Raw genomic sequence first — 16,131 nt, forward strand, 5'->3', positions numbered from 1 at the left:
ATCTTCTGCATTGTCTTTCGAAAAGTCAAGCTACAAAAGCTTTGAACTGTGTAACCCCATATTAATTTTTTCAGGCTTAAATGCGCAAGGTGATAACTAATTTTGCGGGAGCCTTGGCAGTAATTCCTAGCGCACGTATCCCACGATTCTTAAAACACTGGTTAGAATGCCAGCTGCATGATTCTGTGCTCTTATCGACAACGATATCCGTCATCATAGAGGTCAAAATGTTGTGGAGCCGAGTGAGTCCATAACAAATTTTGGCCACTGTGATGACGAACATCGTTGTCGATAAGAGTTCAAACAAGACTGAACCACTTTAGATTTGTTTTTTATTACCATATTCAACACCAAAGAAAGTGATTATTTCATAGCGTGACCAAAATCATGACACAAAAAAAGAGCAAGCGTTGTCTACAACTTTCTCGCAATATGATTGATTGTTGCGCTCATATGCATGTGTTCCCGAGAATTTTTTTTCAGGTGTCTGTTAGAGAAAATTGCTTAAATTGCCCAGAAAAGTGCAAGCATCACTTCTATCTTTCGTCTATAACCCGCACTTCACATAACACATTTCTTTTAAAAAAGCCTTTCACAAAAGGTTAAACTGGTAGAGTCACGCCAACACGAGCGATAAAGATCGCCCAGAAATGATACACCAATACCATTACGAAAACAGTTTCCGGGCAGACTCAAAATCGATTCAAACGTAAGTGAACATTATTACATCGTACTCTCGTTTTGGTTTCCACGATACGTCATCGCGGCCATTAGCTTCTTTTGTTCGTCCACCAGCATTGTGTACATTACATATTATTGAGTCTCTAGAGATCGGTTGAAAACAATTTATTATGGAAAACTCACTTTTCAAATGGCTTCGAAGTGACTTATATAAGATATCGACAATATCAGCCGTGGGAACAAAAAAAAAAAACAACAACACCCATTTAATTTTCGTTTCTTTGTACGCGAAAAATATTCATGATTCGATATCTTCGAGTGCGTCACTCTCCAACTGCGCCGTGTAGACCACTTTCATAAATAGCGACCACCTTATATACTCTTTTGTATTTATGTTAACTAGACATACTACCCTCATTTTGAAACAAATGTTCTTTTGAAAGTTACTCGTCGTAGCCAGGCTGGTAAGGCTTATTAGCATTAAAACAAACGAGAATTTTATTTGGCCACCATTATGAAAGATGTCTATTTTGAGGCGCCTTTTTGGCAACTAAAATAGACCAAGGATATACGAACTTCCTGCCTGTATGTGCGACGTAATAGAACGCCGAAGAGTTGAAGATGGCATACCATGTATACAGGAGGCAGTTTAAGAAAGAGGGTGACTCCATTGTGTAACTTTAAAATATCTTCTGTTTTCCGGTGGTTAATTTTTTTTTTTGACAGAGAAAGGGTCTAAGCCATTTTTTTGCAAAATCAATTGGATTACAGTATTATTGAACATTAATCATGCATGACGAGATTACTTGTTTTGATAGAGACGCTGGCAAAACAGAGTTTCCCGAACCCCGACAACTATAAAATTTTGCCCACGATCAAAACATTTATGTTAAAGCATTGATAGCTCGAGTTCTGAAATAAAAGCTGAGGCCTAAGTACAACTCACCTTTGTTTTGTGACTCCTTCTGAAAGCGAGGCTCCTCCATGACATTAGAGTTCTTCCGCATATTTTGCCATCAAATCCAAAAAACAGCGAGTCTTCGAAAAGTACAGTTGTTTTAAATTCTGATTATGCTACTACTTACTCGCTTCACTCGCTCAGCATAAAAAATACAGAACATGTACTTTTCAAATTGGTTCGCAGTGGCTCATTGTAAGGGATTGATTTTAACATCGGCTACAAGAACGAATAAACATTGCATTTAGTTCCAGATTTTTCGTTTCTTTGTACGATTTAGTCTCCTATTCTATCACCACACTCCTCGATTGCTCACTCTTCAACCACTGGCGCCGCACAGCAAAACTTTGAAGCGCCTTCTTGCTTCAGTGGTCCAGATATTAACATGTTTATAAAAACATCGATCTTTCGTCTGTACCACGCCTGACTGCTTTCGTTACAATTTCTGAAAAAACTCGAATCATATCTTGTCAAGGAAGACCTGACCACCTCGTCTGAAGAGCAGATAAACAAATCGGGTTAAGCGTTTGACAGAAAACTCACAAGGCGCACGAGTAAAAGAATGTTTCGATAGCAAATCAAGCAATTCAGCCGCGTCATGGTTATAATTAACGTAACTCATAAGATTACAAAAGTTTTCGGTATAGAGAGAAAAATGAGCTTGCAAAGTACATAACGACGAACAGTACGCCCCTAAATAAACCAGACTAAAACAACTGTACAGTCTGAATTTATCTCTCAATGAGGTACGAACTACCGATGCGAGAGAACTCGGAGCTTTCTTAAGCGGAAAAAACTTCGACTTCGTGCCGAGCTACCCGTTCTCAAAACTTACCCAAATGCCGACCCAGATTCCAAAGGCTACATAAGACGTCCAATGTTTAACGGCCAAGATGGATACGATTCCGAGTGCGAACATTAAACCACCGAACACTATTTGTGAGATAGCTAGGCCTCGCAGAGTACCCGCTCGATACACCATGTTGACTGAGACAGTTTAGGTACTGAATTAGGATTGCAATAAGGGAGGGGTGACTCAAATCCCCGAGGAAGGGGAGTGGGGGTTGAATAATAGTCCCAGGACCCGAAACTTGTCTTTCGCATTTCGTGTGCTACAAATCCCTTCTTGTCTTCAAAAGAGAGATATTCCAAAGCACGAAACTTTGATATCCTTGTTTTTAATGGTTTGTCGCAAAGAATGCAAACGCTAGGAAACTACCACAATCCAAATAGAAACGCAATCCCGTTCGTGACAACGAGGCTCATTGGTCCAACGAGCTCGAAGACGGAAGAATAATTTACTGGTAGCCATAATGAATAGCGCCGTGAATAGCCTACCCACAAAGTAGAGCCATATATCTTGCAAACTGGGTATTTTACTTCAATAAGGAAGGAAAAATAGAGGATATTACATGGCCGCTTGGGGATACGAATTTTATCTTCGAGTGCTGAAAGTATCTCTCACGAGTGAGCGAAGCGAACGAGTGAGAGATACTTTCAGCACGAGTAATAAGTGAAAGTTATTTTTCCCTTTCAGCACGAGTAATAAGTGAAAGTTATTTTTCCCTTTCTACTTCCCCACTGGAAAACAACAAAAACCACACTGAAACATTCATCCAATCAAACTGCTTTGTTTTGCAGACAATAAGGAAACGTGCTGCACGATTGCTTCTCCTGAGTAGACCTCTTTTGTGAGGTCAAGAGTCACGGCGTAAATTCAAAATTAGCATAGTTACCAGGTTACTCTGGCTCGTAGCCAATCAGATAAAGAGACATTATATTAGCAAGAGATGGGCTCCTGATATTGAAAAACTAGACTAAAATAAAATGAATTATAGATCTTTGCATTGTGTTGTTGGAGAAGCATTCTACGATCTTCATATAGTGCCAAAATGTTTTATTGCACAATCGTGGTTGACGTTTTCAGATAAAGTGCTTTCGAGGAGTTCCGGTGCCCATGAGTAGGAGCTTGCCTCCCCCATACAAGCCCTATGAGTCAACCTTTGCCCGTATCTTTCTATTTTTAGAACCAACTCTTCAGCAGAAGACTCACATTTACATCAATTCGCACAATTTGTGTACATTGTTTTTGTTATTTTTGTCTTCGTTAGACAATGTCTAACAATGTCAATGGCCATTTTAAACAGTGTGTACAGTGCCGAACAACTCGTGGCGTTCTAAAAGTGGAAAGATACGGTGCATGTGGAGGCTCTAACTCATGGGCTCCTGGTATCGCTCACAATTCTTGAGGCGCCCACAAACGAGGAAACAATGATCCGGAAGCAAATGTTTCCGCGTTTGCGGCATCAGGAAACATCTGTTGCGGAAGCGAATTGTTTCTCAATTTGTTCAGAAACGTTTTGCGTCCTCACTAAATGCTTCCTCGTCTGCGCGCCGAGGAAACGTTTCCTTTCCCCTTTCCTAAAAAACCAACATTTGACTTGATTTGCGTTTAATTGTTAATTTCAGTTGGCAGTGTTCCCAAATAGTGCTCCAGCCCTAGAACGACTTGACATTTATACCTTTCCTTTCCGTAACAACGTTTCCTCGTTTGTGGGCGCCTTTAATTGCCTATCACCTCAACAAACGTTTCCACTTTATTTGTTCTCCGAAATTGTCGCAAATATATTTTGTTTTTTTAGAACCTTTTGATTGAAAATTCACCTTTTTATTCGCTTTGAAACACGGGAATAGTGGTCACATTTTGATCGGTAACCAGGCAATAAAGGGACTCCGGTAATGTTGTCGCAGTAGCCTTTGTGGACTTAAGAAAAGCGTTTGATAGCGTATCACATGAAATCTTACTGAAAAAGCTGGAATATAATTTCTGTATCACGGGAGTGTTACTAGATTGGATTAAGCACTACTTGAGTGGAAGAATGCAGTTCACCGTGCTTAATGGGGTCAAATCTGACATGTTACCAGTAACAACTGGCATACCACAGGGATTTGTTTTAGGCCCTATTTTGTTCACTTTATTTACTAACGATCTGCCCGCCGCGATTACCATGGGATCTCTATTTATGTACGCGGACGATACGTCAATTTTCTGCATCGGAGGGTCTGCAGATGCGGCGATTGCTTCTTTGAATCGAGCTCTACAGGAGGTTTACAGGTGGTGATTAGAAAATCGCTTAACCCCTCACCCGGCTAAGAGCGAAGTTATGTTAATTAGTACACAAGCCATTATAAGACCGCTATACCTCCTATATTTTTGGGTAAATCGGTTTTAAGCTACGTCACAAAATCGCGTCTTCTCGGAATGATCGTGGATGATAAGCTTACTTGGATACCACATATGCTACAACTAAAGAAAAACTTTGCAAACGAAATAGACTTATTAAGGCGCTCAATGTTTTTGCCCAAGTATGTCCTTTTAAAGTTTTATTTTAGTGTAATATTACCTTCTGTGAAGTATGGTATTATTTTATGGGGTTCGTGTACTAATTCGGATCTTCTGTGCTCAATTGAGAAACTACACTGCAGAGCAGCTAAAATTGTCTATAACTTATCCAAAGATAGGGCATTTAGTGAAGGTCTCAATGTTTCGGGATGGGATACGATCAGTTTAGATTACAACTTTCAATTCTTTAAATTTTTATATAGAGCGAGTAAAGTCTCACTACCTGAGTGTCTAATTAATAACATTTTCATAAGGCGGAAATGCAGCTATTCATTAAGAGACCAAGAAGCAATCATGATATCCAGATTCAATACTAGATAATGATTGTTAAAAGGACTCACTAGCATATGGAGGTTCAGTGCCTTGGAACTTTGTCAACCATTATGTTAAAAATGTAGGTAGTATCGACCCCAAGAAACTTCGTAGTCTACTCAGGAGAAATGATCACTTCAGGAGTTTTACCTTTACTGGTTTATCAGGCTTAACAGTTAGGAATAGATTAACTGATTATACGTATTTTTAAGTTGAGAAGTAAAAAATTTAAAAATTTTTAAATGTTAATGTTTTACTGTATTATAGCTTCTTACTTAGGATGTTTTAGAAATGTAATTACTTTGTTAAGTACACGACCCCACAAGCTTTTTAGCTTTAACTCCTATCGTGTATAAATAAAGATTCTATTCTATTCTATTGTGTCGTGCATTTGTGTCAACTGTTCACGCGTTCAAACTGCTGAGGAAAAAGGTGGATCTTGAATTGGACCAAGGTTCGGCCTGCAAATAAAATGCAAGTAAATGAAATGTTTCGTCTTTACCACACTCCAGAAGATGAGCATGACGGTAATGGTGACACAAAACACCAACAAAATGAAGATGACGCCTGCTTGAATCTTCGTTGCTTTGCTCGAGAAAGCCTTTTTTTAAATCCAAACTTTTCATCGCTCCAACGATCGATCCTGTTCCAGTCCTTCCCCGACAGGTCACGAAAAAACGTGACAAACTAAATTTTCCAAGAGCTTTGCAACATCACATCGATTTTACTCGTTTGGATCATCGGTGACCCCTATTTTTTTAAATCATGAATCACTTACTCTACTTACTATCTACAAAATATGGTGAAATGAAAAAAATCACACCATAAGAAGTTATCTTTTTAAAAAAATTTCTTTTCTCGTACCATCGACTTTCGGAAGTGGTTGCAACAGGTAGCGCTTACGAAAACGCTTGCTGAGGATGAACTCTGTTTACGACATCCTTAGCGGCATGAAATTTGCTACAAATCCCACTCCTAAAAAGTTATGCACGGAAACCTTCCCTCTCACAGTTAATTTTTATGATTTTCGATGGATGAGCAGATGAGGCTACATCTCGTTATGATGACCGATTTATCCAAATTGAGGCATTTTGCCATTGTCACTTTCTCCGAAACAAAGTCGGTGATCCCCCAATGTTTTTTTTCATTTTTGGATTAAGTACTTTATGACCTAACTCTAGGCGAGAAATGAAGAAAATCTCACTGTAGGAAGAGTTTGGCGCGAACGTCCTTAACGGCCAACCTTCAACCGACAGGCTTTTCGACCGTTTGTTTTCGATATGAAAATTCGCCATTGCTTAACGTAGCGATCTGATTGGATGAACTTCAGCTTTGCAAGATTTCTGTGTATGACAATTGTTTCACGGCTCGCCAATTGAAGGTGGGCCTTCAAACATCTAATGTCGCATTTGAAAATTTGTAGACGCATGACTTTGTAGAGCCCGCAGACCAGAGGGACACGTTGTCCATTCAGGACCTAGATAAACGACCCAGCCCTCCAAGAGTTCTAGTAAATCGATGTCGATTTTTCGCCCGTCGCCAAACTACTAGTTTCCCAAGAATTAAGTCATCATTCCTACATTATTACAAACCTTATGACCATCTTGTTCAAATTCGACTTCTTGATTTCCTTTTTGTGCCAGTATCTTTCAACAAACAGTGTCAAGAACGCAGTCACTATCCCAGAGATGAGCACCACGTACACACCTATCATGCTTTCCAAACCTATTCGCTGACGAGACAAGGCTGAAAGAGAGAAAGAAAAAATAGGTACGCACTACGTACGTGTGGTAGTGCAGTAACTTGATGTCGTGCTTTATTTCATAACTGTCAACTGAGCTGCGTTTTGTTTTCCAGGACGTAACATGTAGCTCTAATAGTACACGATATCGTTTTGGTATCGTAAATCATTATAGTGCCATGGTAGATGTCTTCGGTAAATAGCCCCCTGAGAATACATGTAGTTACTAGTGAAATACTAAACCCAGAAAGATTGATGAAAATAAGTGGGAATCAAGAAACATTGGCTTCGAGACCGACATGAAGTTCAACTTCTTTTTCACAGCATGTTAACGCATCATTGTGTACTCTGAGCGTCTGAGAGTTTCCACGACAAAGGTTCACTGAAGTTCACTGAAGTTAAGCCCTATCCGGCGGGCTTAGTATCTAGATAGGATACCTTAAAATACACGACCAGCTGAAAGATACATAGGTCCGAAAATTATATTTTATCGCGCAAAAATGCGAACTAAGCAAGGTACAGGCTTTGTTAGCCTGCTTTATGCAAAAGAAATATTGATGCAAAAGTAAATAATTATTTATACAAAGTTTTTAGGAAGAACACAAGGAAGTTTTTAGGAAGTGTCGATTGAGAATTAAAAAAATTGCCATCAGCAACAAAATTTGCGACATGAAAACAACATAAATTTCGTGCCGCGAATATAAAAAGTTGCTTTCAGCGAAAAACATTTTCGGAGATTTTTGCTACGTTCAATTTTTCTATTGTACTTTTGGCTGCACAAGTAAATCCCAAAATCGAAAGTGAAAACGATTTCAGAGGCGCATGTGGTCTCGTCACAAATATTTAGTTATCCATCCATTTTTTCTCTTCTTTTAACCAAGTGATTCGTGCAATTTGTAAGGACCGAAATCAACACCCTGGGTCAGTTAACCTTTAAATCACGCCTCTTTCCTATTGGTTCTCAATTTGATTAACGGTGCTCTGATTTGTTAGTTCTTGCTGAAATGAATTGCTAATACAGAAATTTACAGAATGAATCGAATCGAACTTGTAATCCGAAGGTCAAGGGTCCAAGTCCCTCTTGGAGTACGCGATCGTTTTCTGAATATACACGAGTTTCAATCGAGAAAAAAAAAACCAAACACGTCCCTTCAGTAATTAATCGATTTGTCAAAGCTCTGTTACATCACAATTGCGTCACAATTTTCGATTGGGACAATGGACCATTGTTCCACTCTCAATAATGGCTGAAGTTTGCCCGAAGGAATCCATAATTTCTTTGATTACTACAAAAAAAGAAAAAATAAAGACAAGAAATCATGCGAAACGGGTAGAGATGGGCAGCCTCGAAGAAGAGGAATCAATAACATGCTTAAGGTTGCCTCAAAATTTTGTGGAGATGGACGAAAAAAATGAATACTTGCAATGTTTCGAATCATCAAATAACCAAGATACGAAATCAAAAACGGAAATAACGATCGAGGAAAAGGAAAGTGTGAAACGAGCGGCTGACGAGAGTGAAGGGGAAAAACCGAATTTAAAACGTCGAAAAGAATCCCTTCATAAAGGTCTCCTAGATTGTGACAGATCCTTAAAAAACCTGAAAATTTGCAGAGATGCAAAGGATGAGGAAAATGAAAATTGACTTCTTCCGTTACCGTTCTCAGATCGACGACGTGAAAAACTGAAAAGTCGCCTATACTTCCGTTACAATGTTTTAGTTGTGTTTATGTCTAGATAACGAGCGTAAAAAAGCGTTTTTCTATGTTCTTTATGCTAGGGTTAGGGCTAGAAAACTACGAAGGGTTTCAGGCTGCCGATTTACAAGAAATTAAGTGCACTCGTATCACTCATTTATGACGCACACAAGGAGGCGCATGACACTTCCTTTACCAAGCCCCCGTGGCTGTGTATTTAACAATTATTCCTCGAGCCCGAATGGGCTCTGAGTCAATAGCCCATGAGGCCGAAGGCCGAATGAGTTATTGACTCAGAGGCCATGAGGGCGAGAGGAATGATTGTTTTAGTAAAATCCAACTAGTTGGTCAAAAAAATATCGAGACAAAACATCTTTCGCTAGTTAAAGCTAGACTTTAATTGTTGTTTTGGTTTTCAAAGCCGGCGCTTTTCGCTACTAGTGGGCTATAACAAATACCCTACTAGTAGCTCAACCAATCAGAACGCAGCATTGATAATAGACCACTAGTTGGATTTTACTAATAACGTATATTCCCTGTGAAACAATAAATTATTTGAGAATGTCCTACGGTGTGCAAAGAGGACATAATATCATGTGTTTGCTGTTTCTTTTATTTGACGTAAATTCAATTTGCATCCGACTAAAGAAACGTGCCGTAAGTTGAGACGCATATTTTAATAAGTTAAATTTAAAACTACGACCTTCCGATTACCCCATTCGTATGATTGCACCCAGGGAGTCGTATCATAACTAAGTGAGGCACGATCGCCCGGATTGAATGCAATCCTTCCTCTCTTCCCTCTCTCTTTAGGGTATCCTTCTCAGGACTACATTCTCCCGGTCGATCGTACTTCACTTAGTCGTAATTACTAGGTTGGATTCTCTAGAGCGGTTTTCAATTGAGTGTCGTAAAACAAATACTAAAGTAATTACTTCGTCCAATCACAGTTGCTCAAAGCGCAGAAAAAATCGCGCGTGCAAGTAGCAATTGGTTTTGGATTTCCTTCTCATTGGTTGATAAACTGGCGCGAGATTTTTAAACCAATCGCTAATCGTAGCAAGTGCAATTGCGCAATACATGCGACAGTCATTTCAAAACTGCTCTATCACGAATCTATGCAATACACGTGAGATCGTGGTGCCCCTACAGGTCAATGGAAGAGCATCCGCATTGATCATCGGGAGGTCGTAAGTTGGGATCTTGCAAAGAAGCACTCGGATTTTTCCGAGTATCCCCGAGGCACCATAAGAATAAACGCATGATTCCATAATCACTTAACATCTAAAATCACCTTCATCACAAGTGCATCTATTTTATTCTTACTTGCAACTTCTTCCTCTGGACAGTGGTTCGCTGTATCCCACCATTTGCGTTTGAGCCCATCGAGGAAGGTAGTTTCAAAAAGTCGCAAAGTAGCAAGTGTAAAATCATTTACATAAGGTGAATTGGCTTGGAACGCGAACGAGAGACCTTTTGAAGTAGTTAACCCCGTCACTGAAGAAGAACAGATTGATTTACGATTGTGAAATGATTCTCTCTGAACACCACCGGCAACAAGAGTTACATTACATTCCCTCTATAAAGGGAACAATCCTCAGGTTATTTGCATGTTACGACTTGTCATTGAAAAGAAAATAGCGTTCGACATACCTGGTATATTGTTTACAGGAGAAAATAAGAGAAAAAAACACAAGTATATTCATGCTCATACGCTCACACGCTTTGAAGCGCTTGTGAAAGTTACTGCATGTGTCCCTAGAGGTGCAGACAAAAACAGATCTGGTAGGGGTACTTAGGTGTCTCTTACCTACTTTGAGATTACATGGTGGTTGGTTAGCAATATACTGCAGCATCGGTCCATCGGAAATGAACACAAACTTATCCTTCTCCCTCACCCATCGGACACCTTCCTCGGCATTTTTCACTCTCTCCATTCTCGACCAGATCTTTTGGTGCAAGTAGTATGTGCTCGACTGGAAGAAGGCGTGGGTACTGGACGAATCGAGGACTCCAACCTGGTAGGAAGACTTGACGATGTCCTCGAGATTGGCAATAGGATCCTCAGCGTTCTTTACAGTGAAGAAAGCTGCTAGATTCGCAGTGTATGTAGAAACCCAGATGAGAATGCAAAACCAATAACAACCCGCAAGAATACGGCCTAGAAAAAAGAAGAAAAGTAAGAAAAAAGTACTATTCCCGCCGGCAAAAAAAGGCAATCAAGAGGCATAAATTTGTTGTTTGCAAAAAATAAATAACCGAGCGCAAGGGCTGTACTGGGGAATATTGGCCCGGGTTCGTGGCAGTACGGACCGAGCGCAACAACGACCGAGGGCCAATATTCTTCAGTACGACCCCGAGCAAGTGAGGTTAGTAAGTTTTTTATTATATGGCATCGTTTATTTGAGCGATCGGACACGTCTCCGCTTGGTGGATGTTCATAATCTTCGTCGCCCCCTTTAACATGTGAAACTAGACTTGTACTGTTGTGAGGACAAAACTTAAATGCCGCTTTTAAAAAACGTTTTGTGTTTTGCTCAACTTGAATTTCCCGGGAGAGAGACAAAAAATAAGGAGACGGACCGTTTCCAAGGTAATGGTCCATACTGTAAAATCCTGACCAAAGACCATCCAATCAAAGTGCTCCATTTAGCCTGAGGATTGCTTGCCATATAATGATGAAACTTAGTCTCCAATTTGAGAATATTCTTGTCATTCGCCCCAACTAAGGAGCAAATTCGACAAAAATACATGAAGACAAACGGAGAATTTTCAAAGTTTTAAGACAAGAAGTAGCTTGGACTTTTTAGTTTACCTCAAATAAGTTTTTTTCATATTCGGGTTTCCGTAAAGAGAAACAGAAATTTCCGTTTGCCGTCCCTTCAAAATGGGAAAATTTGAAGGTTATAGGAAGGTCAAAAACACCTTAAAAACTCGAACTATTTTAACCATCAATACATAGCCAAACGTTGAAACCTGAAAAAAAAAAACAACTCAAGTTTCTACTAATTCGAAAGGGCGTACGAACGGGTTTAAAGGTCTTTAAAATGGCAATTAATTCACCCTTGTGACCGGACTATATGCAGCAGTGTTGATAGATTGACGATAGTGATCAAACTAATGGAGTTCTTAAAGAAAGGTCGACGACGATGATCTTTGATGCTTTATTGCAACCGGTTTCGGTGCGTAAATTGTGTACAAAGCAACCAGGAAATAAGCGGCGTGAACGACGGTGACGAAGAGAAAACTGAAAATGTTATCGTCGCGTACTCACGTCATGCATAGACCCTTAAATATCGTCATTTTACGCCGTTGTTCTGGCGAGGAAAAAACAGAATAGAACAATGGCGTCAAACGCATTTCTGGTGGGAGGGCGGGAGGAGAATAAAGCTGTCCTTTTTTTTACTGTTATTAGACTGATGGTTTTCGCTTTCTTTCTGGTTGAGGTCGGCTGGCGTTCCTAAGATCCCCGATGTCCTTTTTTTTGGTAATGGTAATGGTTTTATACACCGCACATATCACATAGAGTCTCATGGTGAGATCGACCCAAGCCTGTCAGGACGCCTCTGGCAGCCGCTATCAGTCCAAATTTGATCTCACCCACCTACTCAACCCAAGCATGAATGTGGAAAGAGGACGGACCGTAACAAAGGGGGTTCTCCCCACTTTTTGTGAGGGTTTTGTTGAGTTGTTTTAGAAATCAATATGTTCATCTACTTCTACTTCTTCATTCTAAAACACCGATTGACTACACTCTCACCTGATAAGCTTCTTGGGGTGTTATCACCTCCTTGTTGTAGCATACAAGCAACTGAGAACCACAGACTATTGAAATAATTGAATTCTTCCGAAGTGCCTTTGCCGTCTTCTTGCTTGTAACCATACGGACTATAATAGTTGATTACAAACACAGAGATCGAGATGATGACAATAGTGGCCAGGGTACAGAACCATACTTCAAGTTTAAACGGGTTCATGAACTGCAGAAAACCAATTTCTTTTTCTGATGTCCGTTTCCTGATTAACACATCCTCAGTAAAACACATAAAGGGCATCATGAAGTCCACGGCCTTTTCACGAAGTACTGTGGCAGTCAACGGGCCTACCGCTACGTCAGCGTTCTGAGAATCGATAAGAGTCAGTGAATTGAAGGAAAAGAGAAGCTGCTGAGACATTAACCTTTGTGCAGGAGCATCTCAGTTTGCACAAAAATTCTGCACGGGGGTTTTTAATCGAAACTGAAGTATTCAGTTTTGCAGGTTTGGAGTTTTGATTACGAAGTTACCAAAGAGTACACAGTTCACATGTATGGACAATACAAATAACCGATCGTATGAAGGGAGTAGTGCGGCCCAATGGTTAAGGCGCTTGCCTTAAGATCCGCGGATCCCGGGTTCAAGACACGTTCTGACCACTGGATGAATTTGTTCCTGGTAATCCCTGGTTCAACCTCTCTCAGCTGCGCCTGTAAATAGCCAACTGGTTTGCCTCCGGCCAGTTGGGGTTCTTAACAGTTGTATTTCATTAATTAAGGTACGCCACGAAGGCTTTGTAACAAACAACTTTCACCTATCACACAAGTACACAATTCCTCGCTTTTCCTGCTCTCTCGTACATACAAAAGTTCCCGGGTATGTAACGATACCGACTCCACTGACTGCTCTGATTGACCGACGATGTCAAACTGAGTGAATAGTCTCTAAGACCTAATTAACTAATTGACTGACTGAAAGAAAAGGAAATAGGGAAAGGAATTTTAGTTAAGCTAGTGTTTAATCTTTCTAACGCTGGAGTACAAATTGAGACACTGAAAACTGAAATTAAAAATAACGCAAATCAAGTCAAATGTTTTTGAGGAGAGGGGAAACCGGAGTACTCGAAGAAAACCTCTCGGTGCAAAGTAGAGAACCAACGAACTCAACCCACATAAGACGCCGAGTCTGGGAATCGAACCCGGGCCACACTGGTGGGAGGCGAGTGCTATAACCACTGCCCCATCCCCGCACACTGATTCATTGTCTGGTTGAGTGATAAACGTATTGACTGACTGTTCAATCGACTAAAGGTTTCACTGACTAAAAGATTACTGAGCGATTCACAAGTCATCAATTTTTACACACCTTTCTATCCAGCTCTCCAACCATGCCGTTCCAAGTCCCATTTTCTGTCAAAGCGCCATATTTTCCATCTGGTACAACGTAGATTTCGTACGTAAAATGAAGTGTCCTGGCCAGTTCATTTAACAGGTCTATGCAATACCCTGTATAGTAAACTGTACCATCCTCTTTCGTATTGGCAAAAAAGAACGGTTCCACCTTTCATGAAACAAGAAACAAACATTTTACCGACTGAGGGATTTTTACTTTATTTCTCAAAAAAAATCATTATTATACAAACAAGACCATAGTAGCCCACAGTTAGCATAGCTATTCTAGGCTAAACTGTTCCAGGCTCCCAGATAGTCGGGAAAACGAAAACAACTGCGTATGAAAAACGAATGGGGACTCCTCGACCCAAGCCTGCAGTTGTTGTAATTCTGATTGTAATATGCTAGGTACAATAAAACATGTTGTTGTTGTTGTCTCCTCATTTGTTCGGTCGGTTAGTGAGTTAGTCAAGTACAAGAAAAGGTTACGTTTATACAAACGTTGGCCGTGTAGCACTTATGTTTTAAACAGAATTAACTGAAGAGAGTGTAGTGTAACATGAAGTGCTACATTTCTATCCCATATGAACCATGTGAGCGTTAGCCCTACTGATGGAACTGGGCCCACACAAGGACAGAGAAATACTCTGACAAGGGTGGGAATTGAACCCACGGCAATTAACATGTACAAGTACAAGGAAAGGTTACGTTTATACAAACGTTGGCCGTGTAGCACTTATATTTTAAACAGAATTAACCCGAAGGTCGTGGGTTCAATTCCCACCCTGGTCAGAGTTTTTCTCTGTCCTTGTGTGGGCCCAGTTCCATCAGTAGGGCTAACGCTCACATGGTTCACATGGTGCAGCGGGTGCTGCATGCGTAAATCCTGATCTTGTAACCCTCTCACTTTTTCCCTGATTTTGCAACTTTACTCGGTTGTATCTCTGCTTCCGGACGGTGAATTTTTTTCATTGTTTGGATGTTAGCTTAGATTAATTTAAAACGTTTGTCTTTCAAATTTAAAAAAAATTATGTTGGTGAAAAAAGAAAAAATAATAGATACATTTAAAAAAAACTAATTTTTCGGAAAACCTGACCTACAGATTTCGTTGAATTTTAAATATTTTAGAGATTATTTCTAACATTATCTGGTAACGCTGGATGGGAGGATTTCACCGTCCCGTTTTTTCAAGAAAGACAATTTATCTTGATTTTAAGGCTCAAAGAAATGCCTTCTATCGTTGCCATGGTAACGTTATTTTTGAGGAAAATTCGATGTAAGAAATCTATGATGGTTACTTAATACCCTCGCAAAAATTCGTCTTGATATGATTACTTTAACTGTATATAAGGACAGAATATGTTTCTTTGTTTGAAGAAAGGAGAAACTATTTTGAGCTTCCTTAAATACCCAAAAACTACGGGGGTATTTACATGAGACCGGGACGAACTCAGACCGGCATGAATTCGTATCGGCTGCCATACATTTCTTTTTACGCGTTTACATGAGACTTGCCTGACAATGAACTCAGACCGGGCTGACTCCGTCTCGGTTGCTGGACCGAGACGAGACATTCTCGTACCGGTCTCTAATGACAACAAATCTCAGGCCGGATTAAGAGATTTCAAGCCTGTATGCTTTTCGGCCAGCCCGTATATTTTTTAGACAAAACATATCATTTTATCCTGAAACCAGGCACCAAGCATTTCGTCCCGGTTTCATGTAAACGGATGTAAAGATTTTCATACCGGTCTGAGTTCGTCCCGGTCTCCTGTAAATATCCCCTAAAACTTTATTCAAATAATTCAGTCTATTAGCTTTAATATGATATATAGTTTGACCCTATACAAAAAATAGCGGCCGCCTCATTTTCCTTTACCGAGACCTTGAGGACGGTGCCTACCTTTCCTGCATAATCATAAATCGCGGCAAAAATACCTTTGAATTAATAGGCACCGTCCTTAAATAAGTTTATTTTTTTCTAAGAGGGCACGGTACCGAATCCTGCAATCTGATTGGTTGTTAGCGCGGTCCGGATTTTCTTATCTCTGCCCACGGTCACGCTAACGCTTTCGTGAGTTTTTGTCCTTGTGTTTACAAAACTTGAAACAGTTTTATGTAAAGAAATTTAAGTTTTGAAGGGCTAAAACTCGCTACTTCATGGAGTCGGACAGCCCTGAATGACACAGCGA

At 40.1% G+C, this 16,131-nt stretch overlaps 2 protein-coding genes across 7 annotated transcripts in view; both read right to left on the reverse strand.

Annotated features, from left to right (window-relative positions):
• The window catches only part of LOC138033838 (uncharacterized), a 15,954-nt gene extending 13,296 nt beyond the window's left edge, over positions 1-2,658 (reverse strand). The window contains exon 1 of one of the 2 annotated variants that reach the window (XM_068881699.1): positions 2,475-2,658. In XM_068881699.1, the coding sequence (XP_068737800.1) occupies positions 2,475-2,621 (147 nt within the window). In that variant the 5' untranslated portion in view covers positions 2,622-2,658. Of the gene's footprint in view, positions 1-1,627 lie in introns of both variants that reach the window. The other variant, XM_068881700.1, reaches the window with a different exon arrangement.
• Positions 2,659-2,769: 111 nt separating this feature from the next.
• Positions 2,770-16,131, reverse strand: part of LOC138033836 (glutamate receptor 2-like) — a 37,618-nt gene continuing 24,256 nt past the window's right edge. For 4 of the 5 annotated variants that reach the window (XM_068881695.1, XM_068881696.1, XM_068881693.1 and 1 more), the window contains 6 exons: positions 13,913-14,107; positions 12,553-12,913; positions 10,603-10,953; positions 10,119-10,289; positions 6,947-7,100; positions 2,770-5,815 (listed from right to left, as the gene is read on the reverse strand). In XM_068881695.1, the coding sequence (XP_068737796.1) occupies positions 5,767-5,815; positions 6,947-7,100; positions 10,119-10,289; positions 10,603-10,953; positions 12,553-12,913; positions 13,913-14,107 (1,281 nt within the window). In that variant the 3' untranslated portion in view covers positions 2,770-5,766. Of the gene's footprint in view, positions 5,816-6,946; positions 8,382-10,118; positions 10,290-10,602; positions 10,954-12,552; positions 12,914-13,912; positions 14,108-16,131 lie in introns of those variants that run through there. The other variant, XM_068881697.1, reaches the window with a different exon arrangement.

This window comes from Montipora capricornis, chromosome 14 (genome assembly GCF_036669925.1).
Source record: "Montipora capricornis isolate CH-2021 chromosome 14, ASM3666992v2, whole genome shotgun sequence".
NCBI lineage: Eukaryota > Metazoa > Cnidaria > Anthozoa > Scleractinia > Acroporidae > Montipora > Montipora capricornis.